Source organism: Alligator mississippiensis, chromosome 14 (genome assembly GCF_030867095.1).
Source record: "Alligator mississippiensis isolate rAllMis1 chromosome 14, rAllMis1, whole genome shotgun sequence".
Taxonomy (NCBI): domain Eukaryota; kingdom Metazoa; phylum Chordata; order Crocodylia; family Alligatoridae; genus Alligator; species Alligator mississippiensis.
Window position 1 is genome coordinate 4,072,501 of NC_081837.1, and position 16,169 is coordinate 4,088,669.

Below are 16,169 nucleotides of genomic sequence, written 5' to 3' on the forward strand. Positions count from 1 at the left end.
CTGTCCACTCCTGTTCTTGGACCTGTGCCGGGGGTATAATAATAACAGCAAGAATAAAAAATACACAAACCCTGATCATTTATGCATAAAGACAACCGGTGTCCTTGTGGTTACAACCAGGGTCATCCAATAAATGTATAGCATGGCTCGCAAAAAGCTGGGCCACAGCTCCATGCCGAAGTCAGCATAATCTGAGGAAGGCTGGGATTTCCTGGTATGCGTCTCCTTCCCGGCATGAGGGGACGGACAGACAGACTATCGCTTGCTCCAGCAGCTGGTCAGAAGTGGGTGGTCACCCCGTTTTGCAAATCAAGTAAGGGGGCTCAGTCTGGGTGACAGACTTCAACTTAGGCCAAAGGCTGAGACCCATCCTTTGCCTGGGTGGGGCTGCATACACGTGAGAAAGCTTGAATACTTAAAAAAAAAAAATGCTGATATTAAATGAATCCATGCCTGTGTTTTAGGCATAGAGATCAGATTGGGCATTTGCTGGATGCTGCACATCTAAGTGACCTTGCTAGTGTTTATCTGAGCAGCGACCGAAGGGGATCAGCTCCCGAGTATCAGGCTCTGGGGCTGCTTTCTTCAATCCTATCCTTAGTAGCGGCTACTAGTGCAGCTTATCTCCTTCGGCTTTTACAGCACCTGATTCAGCATGGCACGGCGAGCCGGGCGGGCCCTCTGGAATCACTCAGGACATGAGATATCCCAGGGCGAAGCCGGGAGCCCCCCCAGGACGCCCCGCTGTGCCATTCAGAAAAAAGAAAGAGCTGTAGTTAAAGTGAGAGCAATTGGAAATTAAGAGCCCTCCTGCTCGGGAGAAGTGCAGGTCTGAATCAGGCCGAAGCAAACGGTCCAATGATGAAAACACTACGTTCTGGTCTTTTTTTTTGATTTTCTGAAACCTCCCTAAAATGAACTAAACCAGCTTGCAATCCCACTCCTTGTCATACCGGTTTCAGCTGACCGCTCATCTCCCAATCTGAGCCTGCCCAGCCTGCGTGGCCGCGTGGGGGATCAGTACTTGTTTGCACGTTCCCACTGCAGCAGCTCGGATCACCCTCATTTTAAGTGCTATGAACAAAAAAGAAGCACCTGCTTTACACCTTAAATGTGCTCCCTCAACAGTCCCCTGTTTTCTTTCGTTCAGCTCTTCCCGAGTCCTTCTTGACGGCTCAGCTGGGGAAACATGCGCTCCAGGATAAAGGTCTTACGGGCTCAGAGAGCGGAGCCCTCATTGCAGTGATAGCGGGGGCCTAAATCCTTGAAGCTTTCTCCTCTGCAAAACCCAAGTCTCAAAGCCTTTTCCCAGGGAAAGATTCAACAGAGAGCAGACAAGCTGCTCCTTCCAGTCGGCTAACCCCAAAGGCCAAGTCAGTGTTTACTCAGTCCTTCTGCCAGCCAATGTCCATGGAAGTCCATGGGCTTGTTGTTGAAGGAAAACTGAGTAAAGTACCCAAAATATGAGGTGGAAAAAGGGAGTGGGAGACCTTAACTTCCCCAACAAGTCTGGTTTTCATGATGGCAGTGAACAGCTACATGCTGAGCCCCCACCCCCATAACCCTGCTCCTGCTCCTTGAATTTGTCTTACACTTGTTTGCAAACCCCGACATCTTTACTCATCTACATTCAGGCCAGTTGCCCACTGCAGACTGCATGAGGTCTTCAGGGTTAGGTTTAAAATAACTACATTTCCTCTGGCTGATATAACACAAAGATGCAAGACCTCAAAGATGTAATGCTGCAAAGATCTTGTGCATCCCCGAGAAGGAACCTCACGAGGAGCCACGTGTTACACGTGGAGCGGATGATCCGCTCACCTCGGCAGGGCACAACTCGGCTCCTTTGCACACGAACAACGCAGACAACAGACCCTTCTACTCGGCCCGCAGTGCGCCCCCACGATCAGATCAGGTATGTTTCCTAGAAAGGATGGTCCAAAATAAAAATCCCTCAATGCAGCTAGTCTGCGGACAGACCCAGACCCTGTAAGGACCTCAAAAGACTGGGACAGGCGTCCAGACTCAGTGTGCACAGCACTGAAACAAGGGGAATGAACCCATTAACACGGGAGGTCTGCACTGTGTCACTGAAGAAAACAGTCCCTCTTACTAAGGCGCGTGGAAGACAGCAGCGATGAAAGTGGTTTTAAGGCCACCGAAACCTGTGGCGCTGTACCCTGGAAGCACTGGTCTTGGTCAACAGTCTTCACGTCCTTGCCAATGGGCCTAAAAAACTCCTGACGGGTGCACGCACAGGCCGTTTCTCTGCAAAGAGCCACGTGGAGGGGGCTGGTAAGGCACCCCCATAAATTCACATACCAAGCCCTGGCTAGAAAACGTCTTCTGACCACGAGTCATAACATAAGCAAAGGCACTGCAAACGTTATCTGCCTACATAAGATGTCGGGCTCCTGAAGATTAATAGGGCAGCGACATGATCCAATGACCCCAGGGCTCCAGGCAGCAAAAATAGAAACATTCAACAATAAAATTAATAGAAATAAATGAGAGGGAATAAATAAATAAAGCCTTGCAGCGCTAATTCAACGCAAAGTGTGTGGTGGGGAGCGAGACCCGCAGGTAGACATTAGAACCAAACCGAAGCAAGACCATTCAAACCAAGAGGAACAGGGCATTCGTTCACTCCCTAAACGCAGCGAACGGCTCGCCGAGGTGCCCCACAACGTCACGCTGCGACAGCTTCCTTCCCGCACAATAAAACACGGGTAAAGACAGGCAACGATGCAGTGACAGGACTGAAAGGGCTGCAAGCCACCAGCACTATGACCGTCTACCTCTACTTTTATTCTTAATCTTCCTGTAGCGTCTGTCTCCGTACAGGCAGAAGCCGATTACGATGGAGCGGAAGTCGAGGCTCTGCCAAAGCAGAACTCGGTCCGGGTAAAGCAGCATCTCTCTCCGCAGAGAAATGGATTCATTCGCCCTGGGCCTGAGCTAAGGTCTGCTGCAAATCAATGAGCATCCGGCCATTGCCTTCAACAGGCTTCAATCAGATCCTGTAAAAGATGCCTCTGTAATACACACTGTTAGCACCCTCTCAAAGACGCACACATGCACAGACACATGCACACGCACAGACGCACACATGCACACACACACACTCACGCACGAATACCTATCGCTACAGAATTAATAGGTGCATTAATAAGTAATGGGTACTGTTCCTGAACTAAGCTTGTGAAAGAAATGCAAATAACATATTTTAAACACCGCTCTATATTGCTCAAGATCTGCCAGGAGACTACAGATGCGACGCACTGAATTTATTAAGTGATCCCCCCCGATCAGTGCTCCGAAGGAGCAATTCTCATATTTTTGTCTGGAGCGAGCATGTCATCCCAGGCTGAATAAATCTGGTAGCTGACATGGATACATTGCTGTCCTGACAGCGTATGGCCTCTGCCTACGTTTAGAAAATATTTTCCCCTTCCAGAGTAACGTTACATTACTACCAATCATTTACACGGCATTAGAAAGTCAAGCCCCAAATCTTTCTCCATCATTAGCTTGTTATATCACGAAGCAGGCTTGGCACACCTGCGTAAATCAGGGCTTCTGTCTGCCTGGCCGTCTGGGCACGTAAAGATGTTGAACGACACAAACTAAGGGGAGGGCTTTTACTTTTAAGCATAAGCGGCTTAAAATCATTTCTCCGGGATCCGATAAGCTTCTTTAGAGCTGATTGTCGCAGGGACTGCGAGCTGCTTGCAAACTCCAGGGACAAACATTAGCCGTCTCCTCCTGTAAAAGGCTAAATGCAGCAACCTCCTCCCCTACGGACCCCAACAAGGGCTCTGCCAGGCACCCCCGCCTGCCTCCTCCCTCCTCCTCCAATAAATATGGCAGCACCCAAAGAGCCAGCGCGCCGGGAAAAGGCCGGTGGGAATAATTAAGGTGCATTCACTTAACACCTATGCTCAGGTCTGTTTTCTCCTCTCCCCCGGCCAGTTGTCTGAACCCCGTCTGCAGGGAAACTCTGCCCCGGTTTAGCAAGAGGCTAAATGATGCTGAAGTGTGGACACTTCACTCGGATTATTTTGGATGAGCTTCAATTGCTTGCAATTCAGGGCCAACTTGGCTGGCACCAACCGCGCTTAAAAAGAAGTGAGGGCGTCCACTGGGTTCACTTAAAAATGGGGACCTCGTTCTCGTGCAGACGCTTTCTTCCGAGACAATCGATTGAGAATAGAAAATTGGCCAGTAAAAAAATGTTTTAAAAAGGACCTGCTCTTTAGGGCAGGGGGCACAGCTGGGTGCGTGTGCTCGCGGACACATATTTGGATGAGAATAGTCCTTCCCTGCTGATGGGGATGTCTTAAACAGTTACAAAGGGACGTCAGGGATGGGAGGAGAGAGCTCAACCAAGTGTCTGTGCTTCCCGAGTTTCTGCTCCGTAACATTAAGTACCGCTAGCACGTGCTTAGGAGAGCAATATAATGCCGTACCTGCTCTGAGCCTGCAGAAAAATCAAAATGTTAAGTGCTGGGTGAATAGACAAGGGAGCTGGAAGTACGGTTTTTCAACCGCTGTGTCTGCCAGCAAACGTCACTGCCGAAACGCAGCGTGTAGCGTTGGTGTGGGAGAGTTTGTGCTATTTTGCACTAACTCTTCCCCATCCTCTGCCCATCAGCAACATTATCTGCCTGCAAAGAGCCTAGCGGAGTTGTGCACGCTACAGCAGGGCACAGGTTAGAAAGGGATCACTAGCACGCATCAAAAAGCTGCAGCTAGGCCAGGGCACAGAAGCCGGACGGTAAATAATATTCTGCTGCAAATCATGGGCTGCCGTGCGGATAATTCACCGTTTGCGCTCAGCGTTGCTCAGGTTTGGTGGAACGGGCCACAGCAATGCCTGCAAGCGCTAACCGATGTGCCAGCGGGGGCAGAGGGCAAACCCTCTTTCTGGGCCACCGAGAAAGAAAATACCTGGGGCGCAAGGAAATGGCTGGCGGGGGTGCTGACATTTTTGGACATCAAAGACAAAAGGAAATGGCAGAGAAGCCGAATGGAGCGGGGCGAGCAGGTGAGCAAGCAGCGTGCGGCACGGCCCAGCTTCCAAGTTTGCAAATCATCTGAAAGCAATCCCTAGAAATCAAAAGCTGTGCTGATTAACAGGTGAAGAGCTACGTCGCAGTAACAGGCAGAGGCCCCAGGCAGGGGCGACGTCTCCCTGGTGCTGGGCACGGGACCAGCCCATGCAAAACCAGAGCGCTCACGGGGGAGCTGGCACCAGCGGGACGGCAACAGATGCCCCGAGGAGCAAATTCTTCTCTTGGTTTCCTGCATTATTACGAGAGGCTGACTCACCCACGGTCATTGTCCCGGCTTCCCGCAGGACCAGATCCAAAAACAAAATAGCCTCCAAAGCAACCTGTTGGTTTGGAGCCTAAGAGTACAATGTGCAGAGGCACTTAAATCCCATTTTCAAAAGCAGTTTGGGGTCTTAAGTGCCTAAGTCCCGTTGGGACTCGGATGTTTTTGAAATTTAACCCCAGACTTTTTCCTCTCTCTCAAGACCGGGCTATGGCAGGAAAAAAAGCGATCCTGGCTGGCAGATCCTCCGCAGGTGCCAATCGCAGCTGGAGTCGATGGCATTATTCACATGCCCGGCAGCTACAGATGTAGTCCAGCGGGTGTAAATGGAGCGCTAAGAGGGAGGTGTTCAATATTAATGCAAAAGGAAGCCTCCCCTGTTAAAACGCAGTGTTAAAACTGCACGGTTCAAAATGACAAAGTCAGGAAAAGCAAATGCTGAAGGATCCAGCACCAACACTGCACGTCCTGTTTGCTTTACGGCCACCTTGAACATCCTGTCCGTTATACGGTCCACGTTTTGCAACATAAACAGCAATATATTAAGCGACGCAGTTAAACTGAGAGGGCAGGGAGGCAGAACAGGAGACAAAACTTGACGTACAAAGCAATTAAGTTTGCGAGTGCTGCCGAGACCATAACGTGTCACTCGACAGAGTTTTTAGCTGTGCGTTCTTTAATGTAGTTTGCATTTAATTTCCTTGGTGTATTTTTGCTTCCCCCTGAAGAAGAGAGGAGGGGAAAGGAGAGATTGCCTGTGCTTAATAACATAAGCATTTAAATGGTCCTGATGAGGCTTTGAAGTTCACACACATTTCATTGGGGTCAATAGGTTGGAGAAGGGGGTCAGGTCCCAACTCTGCCTGCCAGTTTTCTGCAAAGCTGGGTTATCAAAGCATCACATTATGATGGCTGGGTCTTTGCAACATTGAACTTTAGAGACCTGAAGATCATTTTAAAATGAAACACTTGGAATTTGCAGAAAAATCGCAAAATGCAGCAAAAGGCCTGGCTCTGGGCAATAGTTTTTTGGAGATGCCTCAATCTCTTTCATGGCAATGCAAACTTGGCTGCTTTGCCTGTTCTGCCTTTATGAGGATGTTGCTCTGTTTCTGTTTGACTTTTATACTCTTCCCCCCATGCACGGCCTGCCCTCAGCACCTCTGTCTGCTCCACACGGTCTGGAGAAAGTGCAGTACAATGTCACAAAAGGCTTTGCTAGTCCCTGCTAAAACAACACAGGCCCGAGGGCTTTGGGAAACTCTTTACTTGGACGTCAGCATGAAGGACAGAGCCTCCTTCAGCATCACTAATCGGTGCCCCGGCAGGAGAGCACCACAATCACACACAGGTTACACCGGAGCACCACCCGTCTGTTAGAGGTTTGTTGCACGCTCATGTTGAGCGAGGCGGATCCATGCACCCCTGACTGAAAATCATAAGAGTATTACAAAAAACACATTCTCTTACCTGTATGGGTAAGACTGCTTGAGGCCACTACAATCAAAAGAAGTCTACAAATCTACCTTTGCTTCCTCCCGCCAACCTGCACATCTCATTCAATATAAATGGAGAAAACTGGACAGGTCACTATGCTTTTACACATGCATTATATAAGCATTCATTTGGCTGGCGGTCTGGAAAGGCCCATGTTCTAGGCTATTAAATATATTATGGTAGATAACTGCGTACTTCCCAGCCCTACATCTGCAATACATATGAATTAAGATTTTCCAAATAAAATCCTCCGTCTTTTATAGGGCAGTCAAAGCCAGCTTGGAAAATAATGAGCTTATGCAACCTGTTTCTGTGCACTCGACATACTGGGTGCATCAAAGACTTCCCTGAAAAATCTGAAACCGCTGACTTCCACCACCCCGAATAAAAGGCAGGCGGTACCACGCGTGCGAGTAACTCAGCAAGCCAGGCACTGCGGTGCAAGTGGCCAGCGAAGAGCACGGAAGCATCCAATGGTGGGTGTTTCATGCTGGCGCATTGCACGCGCCTGTTCTCCGTTGCAATCGTAGAAAAAAAATAAATATTTCTGTAGTCACCAGACTGATTAGAGCATCACCTAGCTCTCTTGCATGTTGGGAAAACTCAAACCCAGTAGCAAACTCAAGAGCTTGCATCCACCTCTACCCACAGCATTCCCAGAACTTCTCTCTTACATGTCCAAAGGGATCAAGGTGATTATTAGTCAGCTTCAGCTTCTGAAATGACACCAGCTGCCGCATCCAGTGAGCTCCCGTGGCGGGCGAGTCCGGGTGAACGTACAGCCGTCCGGGCATGGCAGGCTCCGCCTTTCCAGCCACCATCCTGCGAACAAAGCAGTTAGGGATTGTGTCAACTTGGTAGATGCTAGTGCAATTGCCTCAGCATATCACTATGCTAGTGCAATCAGTATGCGAGTGCGATTGCCTTGTTCGATCAGTATGCTAGTGCAATTGCCTCATCGTATCAGTATGCTAGTGCAATCAGTATGCGAGTGCAATGCCTCGGTGTATCAGTATGCTAGTGCAATGCTTCGGCGTATCAGTATGCTAGTGCAATCAGTATGCTAGTGCAACGCCTCGGCGTATCAGTATGCTAATGCAATCAGTATGCGAGCGCAATCGCCTCACTGTATCAGTATGCTAGTGCAATCAGTATGCGAGTGCAATCGCCTCGGTGTATCAGTATGCTAGTGCAATGCCTCGTTGAACCTCAGACCCATCCTGCTAGCCCTGGCCTACAGTCTGCCTTCTAGCGCAGGCTGGATCTGGGCCGGTTGGCCACTTGGAGTTGCACAAGGGGAGCTTTACGTTTGCTGCCGCTGCTTCCTGGCTCAGAATAAGATGAAGCAAAATGGGAGCGGGGAACAGAGAGGCCACTGTTCTTATTTTTCATGGACCGCAGCAGAGGAGAGCTGTCATCACCTGGGCAGGATTTTATCCAGATACGCAGCACCAGGCTCTGAGTGATGCTGCGCAGCAGCCATATTAGGACTGGCTAAGGAGTAAATCCTGTCTTTGCCATCTGGAGGGAGCAGAGCAAGGCAGACACAGCACGAGTCCACCCAGCGGAGAGGTGGGATCCAACTTACCGCCCTGGGGACTCTACTCTTGCGAAGAGGAAGATATTTGGGGCAAGAGCAAGCTTGGGGCCGGATGCAACCTAGCAGAGCCCCAAGGCTGCAATACCAGCTGCTGCCCCTCCGTGATGGCAGCCCCGACACGAGGCGGTACACTGGCACATGGGGCTGTCCCTCATGTTTCTCCTGCCAGCCCCCTTTGCTCACACATCAAAAGCACCATTAATTTGCACAGATTTACCATCGAGCTGTAATACATCACGTAATGGCAACGCTCCCCATTACTGTGTATTGTTCTTGTGCTATAAAACACTAATAAAAGTAATATTACCAAAAACAGCAGAGACTTTCCAGCAGCCATAAAATGAAAAGGGGAAACAATTCTAGTGCTGGCCAAAGTTAAATTAAACAGAGCTAGTGATGATCCATCATCTAGGACTTCACGGTTAAAGCGCCAAATGGCCCATGGTTTGTGCATGGTTCCCAGCAAATCCCACTCCCTTCCTACAGGCAATCCAGAGACAAGCGCTAGCTCAAAGAGAAGGAAGAGGGGGGAAAAATAAGCCAAAGCTAGAACAATCCCCAAAAAGGGACATGTAAGTCACTACGTTTTCATAGGGTGTCACTAGGAAGGGGCCAGCTGCCCTCCCTCCCATCAAAATCAATGGGATTTTTCCCATGGTTGATCCCAATCCCACCTCAGTCACTTTGCAGAGTAGATGACGCTCCCTAACAAAGGGCTGGGAGGGGCCTGGGAAGAGCAGGGCACACTTGCAATAAGCAGATATTATTAGTCTGAGTCCACGGGGGAAAACCCAAAATGCATGAGTTCCCCACTGACAGGAGAGTAAAATATTAAGCCTGGCTTCATGCTGACTACTTGCACCGGGAGGAGAAACAGAATGGGGCAATCTGCAGAAAGAGCAAGAAATAAATATATCAATTAATAAAGACGAGGACAAAACACTTTGTATTCAACATTTCTGAATGCCCTTCCTGTTTAGGTGAGGTTCCCTATTCATCCTCAGCGGTGCTGTGAATTTACATGCGGGGGTGGCGGATTAAATCCTGCGGGACCTCCTGTCCCGGGAAGTGCCACATCCCTGCCACACGCGTGGTTGCAAAGCGGCAGGAGGAGGAGGGACCAGGCGTGGAGGAAGCTCCCGGGTGGTGCGGGGTATTTATATGTAAATGCAGGATGAAGATGCATATTTCCAACAGACAGCGAAGCCTCAGAGATGGCCACAAACATTTTCACTTGAAAGAAGTAAACCCAAATGGCCACAATAACCAGTTCTACATTGTTGTATGTGGAGCCAAGAAGAGCTGCTGGAGAAGTGAAGATTCGCCTACTCTGGCCACACGCAGCTCTTCCCTTGGCGTGAAACGGCATTCGGAAAAAGAAAACAGCATTCAGATGACACTCAGCCCACCGCAAGTGGCAGGCCTCATGCATACTCAGATATTAAGGCCAAAAGGGACCCTCAGATCCTATATAACACAGACCATGGGGTTTCAATAGGTTGGATTTGTCTAGAGCACCTCCTTGGAAAAGGCATCCAGTCTCAGACAGCCCCGAGACAGAAAATCCCCCACTTCCCTCAGTAGTTTGTTCCAACATTTAACCACCCTCATCACTCATTTTAAATCTGCCTAGCTTTAACCTCCACCCACAAATCCCTATTCTATCTACACGCACGAAGTTAAGGACTCTGCTAGGACCTGCTCTCCTCCCTGCGTGCAGTCCTGCGTTGCTACTTCCTGAGTGCTGATTGCAAACCGTTGAGTGACACAGGTGTGAAAAAAGTACAAATATCCTCTTACCATTTGTTGTCGCAGAATTTATACCGATGATCGTCAGCTGGGACGATGTCGATCAACAGGATGTACTTGGTTTTGGGGTTCATCCCGGTTACTTTAACTTTGTAACTAGGAAACATCCTCCTTAGGAAAAGCAAAGGATGAAGATGTTAGCAAGCGAGTTGAAACGCGGCATAAGCTAAAAGCAGGAGAGGGGAGACCCAACAGAACTGCCATTGACAACGTGCAAAAGCCCAAGGGTGACATTCAATCTGGTACAGGAGATCTGTGAAAGACCAGGCATGTCTACACGTTCATTAACGCACGGTGGTTACTGCGCATTTAGTTAGTACTTGTATAACCGAGTACTAAATAAATGTGCAGTAACCAGAGTTACTGTGCAGTAGGGCCAGCAAATGCCTTTTTAGTGACGTTATACGCCTAATAATACTGCCCAGGAGCATATTAGCACTGTCCATGCTGTGATGTGTTAGTGTGCAGTGTTATTAGGCTCGTGTAGACGTGCCCGCTGTGTACCACCCAAGTGCCACCTGGATGCAACGCATCCCTATGCAGAGATCCAGCCCAGAGCTTGCACACCAAGTAATTCCCCCTCCACTACTAAAATAAAGCAAAAGGGCACTGCCCATTTCCACAGGGCAAGAGACGTGCCCGAGGCAGGGGCTGGGCCCTCAGCTGGTGCACACGATGCCTCTGGTGCAACCTGCTGCCAAGAGGAGGTTGCCTGCCTAAAGGGAGGATGGCCACTGATTTTAAAAGCTGGTCAGGTTTGCCGAGGAAACGATCAGCCTCCAGGCAGAGGCCGCACAGGCAGAAGATGACGGGCTGAAAGGAACTAAATACAACCGAACACTACGAAGTCCCAGCAGAAAGGTCTCTTGGCCAAAGTCAAGGCAATGGGGACGCTCTTGGGGAACGTCTAGGTCACACACCTATCAGACCTGGTAATGGGACCTGCAAAGGTACCATGCTGCTCAGCCCGTGCTACCTGCCCCCCTTCCCCATGCTGGAAGAGGATTAACTGGGTTAACTGGGACTGCCACTCAACCACAGGCATCGTCACACTGCTTCTGGCGGGTTCCCTTTGGTAAGGCCATGCTGTACGTCAAAAAGGCACGGAAATGTGTGGTTTCCTACACCTGTTGTACTTGTATGGGAAGCTGATCCCTAGTAAGTGTGCCACTGGGGCATTCGCTGCAGCTGACAAGTTTACAAGAAGACCTTATAGCACTTCTTATTCAGGAGCGTGGCCGGTGAATAGGGCAAAATTCATCTTTTTTAAACAACCTATGTGAGCCCCTCTGCACACAGTATCTGCCTTATGAACCATGGAGGAAGAGCCAGATGGACCGGCTCAGAAAAGTGTAGCCAAAAAGCAGTGGGGAAGGGGTTCCTATCTCCCAGCGGGGCCCCAGCAGTCATTGCGTTCGCCTAACGCTGGCCGGGAGCCCCGGAGAGGCTGAAGTGCGCTCTGACGGACTGGGGAAGGGGTTTAACCTGCCAGGAGTCAGCGGGAAAAATAACAAATGCGACTTAATGAGCTTTTAAAATAAGCAAAGCATACGCCGGGGCACAACTTTCCCATTCACAGGTTCCTGGCGTCCGTGAAACCGGCCCCTACCTTCCCAACCTGCAAAATTAAAAACCTTTTTAATTAAAAAGGGAGATCTGCAAAAAAATGAGAGGTGGTTAAGTTGTCTACTGGTGTAAGGAGCTGAGCATCTCGTGTAGACGTGCCCGCTGTATACCACCCAAGTGCCACCTGGATGCAACGCGTCCCTGTGCAGAGATCCAGCCCAGAGCTTGCACACCAAGTAATTCCCCCTCCACTACTAAAATAAAGCAAAAGGGGGACTTCCATGGGCACTGCCCATTTCCACAGGCAGGGGCTGGGCCCTCCGCTGGTGCTATAAATGCATTTAACACAACACTGATTTCGGAGACCTCCGCCTCAACATGCCACATCGTGGGACAGCATTGAGAGCAAATGGGAGGAATAAAATCACTGAAGTGATAAACCATATTTCACACAGTGATCACGCCTGATCTTGCAACTCTTACAGTGCCAGTATCTATCTATCCTCTGTGAAATCCTTTCAAATATGAACTTTCATTTCTACCCAGGAGAACTTCCACAATCTTTTCTCCTATGCCTGAGGAAGGGTGTTTTTGCCCGAAAGCTTGCAATTAAAGCATTTTTTTTTCTGCAAAAATCTGGTTGGTCTAATAAAAGATAGCACCTCTACTCTGGGTCCTGAGTATCTAATTGAGTCTTTCCATTGGTTTCAGGGCTTGCTTAGTCTTTTAACCCTAAAAGTTTACAGCATCAGGAAGCTTAAAACCCTACGAGTAGCTTTTCTGTTGGCTCTGTGCTACTACCCACCGCTTTCTCCCACAAAAATAAGTCGTTTGAGCAAAGTGACCCACAGCTACAAACATCCATAATGCTTCAACGCATTGCAAAATCTGCTTTTCATCAGCAAAAGGGCGAGATGAAAACGCTTCTATCCAGGAGCGACTGCAATGACCGTGCCCGGCATGAACAACAGGGGACCGAATCTTGATGTCATTTGTCTATTAAAATTCCCTCGAAATTCATTCAGATTTTAGCCTCAGTTACAAATTTGGCCAAGCCAAGAGAGTCCTCCCCTCCCCCTCCCCAAGATGAAGCGATATCTTCAGCTCATTTTTCTTCCATGCTCCTTATCCTTCGTGAACAATTTTCTTCCGGCTAATACAGAGGAAGGTTGTATCTGGGGTCAGGAAAATGGTGCGCTGTAGTGATCGCTGAACAGTATCGGCCTGTGAAGGGAGCAGGAGTCGTCTGCACCACCATTTTGTAACTGCTTGGGGAGAAGGCAACAAAATGGGCCCTGTTCAACTTCATTTGAATTGACTCTTTTCACACCCTGCATAAATCCCAGATGTTTACCATGTAATTAGCTGGGACTAAAAAGGGGTGGTTTACCAATGTCCATATTTGATTTTCATTCATAAACTATGCACTCCTCTTAACCTTGTCCTTGCACAGGTAAGCACCTGTATAAATACAGTAGGACATTTCAATTTGCGAATACACAGCCCGATTCACACGTTTAAAAAAATGGCACAAGGAATCCAACCTGAATGCCAAGACTTGAAAAAAAAATTTTTTAGAAATTTCAGACCTTCAAAATTACACTTATAAATGAAAGGGGGGTGCAATTTAAAAAAAATACGATCAATATTGTTTGACAGTTATTGAGCTCACCAGTAGAGACTTCTACACCGGAGATTTTTATAACCTGCAGCTTCTGAACATCTTTTTCCTTCAATCATGTCGCGTACTGCGCTGCATCCACGCTGCTAAAGTAGCCGGACTGATATACAGTAAATGTTAAGTGCTTTTTTAATGGCATTTAAAATTAAGCTTCAGCATATGGAGTTCATATAGAGTAGACATGCCTGAGTTTATAATGTTCTTTAGTATAGACCTCTAAAATAAATACAAAGAGGCAAAGTACTACTATAATATATACAGCTCAAATTCTTTGCAGATAACAAATGGGAACATGCATCTGATGGAAGGTGTTGCTTAACTTGCAAACTGCTCGGGATCTTGCAGTGGTCGCATTACGTTTAGCAAGTCAACAGCCTGAGATGCAATCGGATCTGCCAACTCTCTGCAGCCTTTTCCAGGAAAGCATTGGGTAGAATTTAGTAATTTTGGCCACGCAGAGACATTTCATCATTATTATTAGCTGCTGCATTTTGGCCTTAAAAAAATATGCGACTAATGTGCTGTCCAGGGACTTGTCAGATTAATTTTTCTTAATGAAAACATATTTCTCAACTTCTTGGCAAAGTCTGGCTCAGTAAATAGCTCTGTGCAATATGCTACAAACAGGGGTCGTTTGTTTTTAGTGAAGATGCATGACAAATCAAGGGTCTGGGCCCCCAAAAATGCAGCCGTAAAGTGCTGATTCAAAAGCCAGAGCGAGCGAGCGTGAATATTGTATATTTTTGTCCCGGCTTTTATTGGCTTGTCCAGCTCTAGAAAGAGAAGACAAAGCACATTGGCAGGGCTGCGCGAGCTGCGCACTTCCTGGGGAGAGTGCCTCCAGTGGATGCGAGTCCTGGGAAGCATCCAGGCGTCTGCAGGCTTATCCAGACTTGTGGGACTAGTCGTAGGGACAGGCTTTCTTAGAAGATATTTTCGGGGCTGGGAATGGCTTTGCAAGAGCTGGGCTCGTGCCTCGCAGCTCCTGTCCTCTCTGACGAGCACACACCCATCGTGCGTGTCAAACTGCCCACCACTTTTCCACCTCTGTGAAAGTTCAATCCAGTTGGGGCTGAGGTCTGGATGAAGAGCTAGACACGTTATTATTTCCCCCGTACAGTATACGATAGTCCTATAGTGCTTAGCACCAAGAATACGCTTAGCAGTTTGAAAACTATAATAAAAGCCTAATTCAGCAGGACACAATCAGGATCGCTGGCAGGGTTTTCCAAAGTCAGGCTGCAGCAGAGACCCACTAACTAGCCCCGTGAACACCCGCTTTGGAGATGGGAGCAGGTAAAATGAGTCCTGCCTTCCAGATGGGGAAACTGAGGCACAGAGGTTATGTGCAGGGTAAATTAACAGTGGTGCATTAATGCTGCTAAGTAATAATTTGCCTGCGGTGGCAGACTGAGTCGCTATCCGAGCGGGTATTAACACCTGCCATTCCTGGTTGCACGGTCCCACGCTCAGATCAACTACATTGCTCCAACCCACCAAGGATTTTTTTGCTCTATAATGTTGCGCGGACGGGGCGGGGAAGAAGTCTCCCAAGAAAGAAGTGCCCAGCGGCTGCCCTTCGTGCCCGTGCATCATGACACCTGAAAGAGAGGAACTAAAATGCTGCTTTTCTCCCCTTTCCTCTTGCAAAGCTATTCCCCAAAGTCCTTGCTGCTCAGGACGAGTTACTGCCCTGGTGCAACCTTGGGCAGGTGTCCCCGTTACACAGGCGGCTGCGGTGTCGTGTGTCCACTGGACCAGTGCACGCGCGAGTGCGAGCGCTGTGCAAACTGAAGTGATGACAGCTCTGCCTCCTGCTTCCGCCCCAGCCTCGAGCAGCGTGTCATGCCTACAGCCCTGCGACTTCCAGCATCCCAAATCTTGCTGTGCGAGCGTAGGAGGACAGCACGCGCCGTTTCCCGGCCGCTGCAAAGCAACTCCTTCGGCCCAGAGAAAACTGTCATGTCAGAAGCTTTCCAGCTGTCCCTGGTGTGCACCATGCTCCTGCTCCTCCGAAACCCCCTCATGCTGGGCTGCTTGTCCCCCAGGAGGACAGAGATACAAGAGGAGGAGATGAATGAGGAAGGGAACAGGCGCCAACTCCTGTGCTTGCTTACAGAAGACGCCGAGATGGACAGATTCTGCAGCGCTCGCGAGTCTCATCTGCCTCCCGTGAGCCACGAGACTGCTACTGCAGGGGAAGGTGCTATTTGCCGAGCGCAGGGATGGCTGCAAGGACCACCGATTGTGTTGGTCCCTTTTTTCCCTGCCGCCCTCCATCACGGAGGACGCTAACAAGCGGTGGGGCCGCGGGGATGACAGATGAGAACGGAGGATAGCCCCCTTGCACGCCGCTCTGTAGGCATGCATCCTGCCTTTCTCTATGAGTTTTTCTGGCCCCGCATCCCCTCCTCACTGTCGACTCAGGCGGAGGCAGAGGAAACAGCAGGAGAGAAAAAGGCACCTACACAGAGGCCCAGTGCTGTAGGAGCCAAGGGTTTCTAGGACTAATTTGTTCCCACTTTGCACTGTTTTAAAAGCAAATCGGGGGTGGATGTAACCCTCTGGTCAGCGCTTGCTATGCATCCCGCTCCGGGCCTGATCCAAGCTGTCCGGCCCCCACCGACACAGACTGGCTCCTCACCTTAAGCTGAAGGGTGGGGTGAATTTTGGATGGCT

The 16,169-nt window shown here is 49.2% G+C and overlaps 1 protein-coding gene across 3 annotated transcripts in view; it reads right to left on the minus strand.

The window, feature by feature from the left end:
* The window catches only part of TBX4 (T-box transcription factor 4), an 87,583-nt gene that overhangs the window by 30,792 nt on the left and 40,622 nt on the right, over nt 1–16,169 (minus strand). For all 3 annotated transcript variants that reach the window (XM_059717726.1, XM_019493472.2, XM_059717728.1), the window contains 2 exons: nt 10,235–10,354; nt 7,509–7,656 (listed from right to left, as the gene is read on the minus strand). In XM_059717726.1, coding sequence (XP_059573709.1) covers nt 7,509–7,656; nt 10,235–10,354 — 268 coding nt within the window. The remainder of the gene's footprint in view (nt 1–7,508; nt 7,657–10,234; nt 10,355–16,169) is intronic.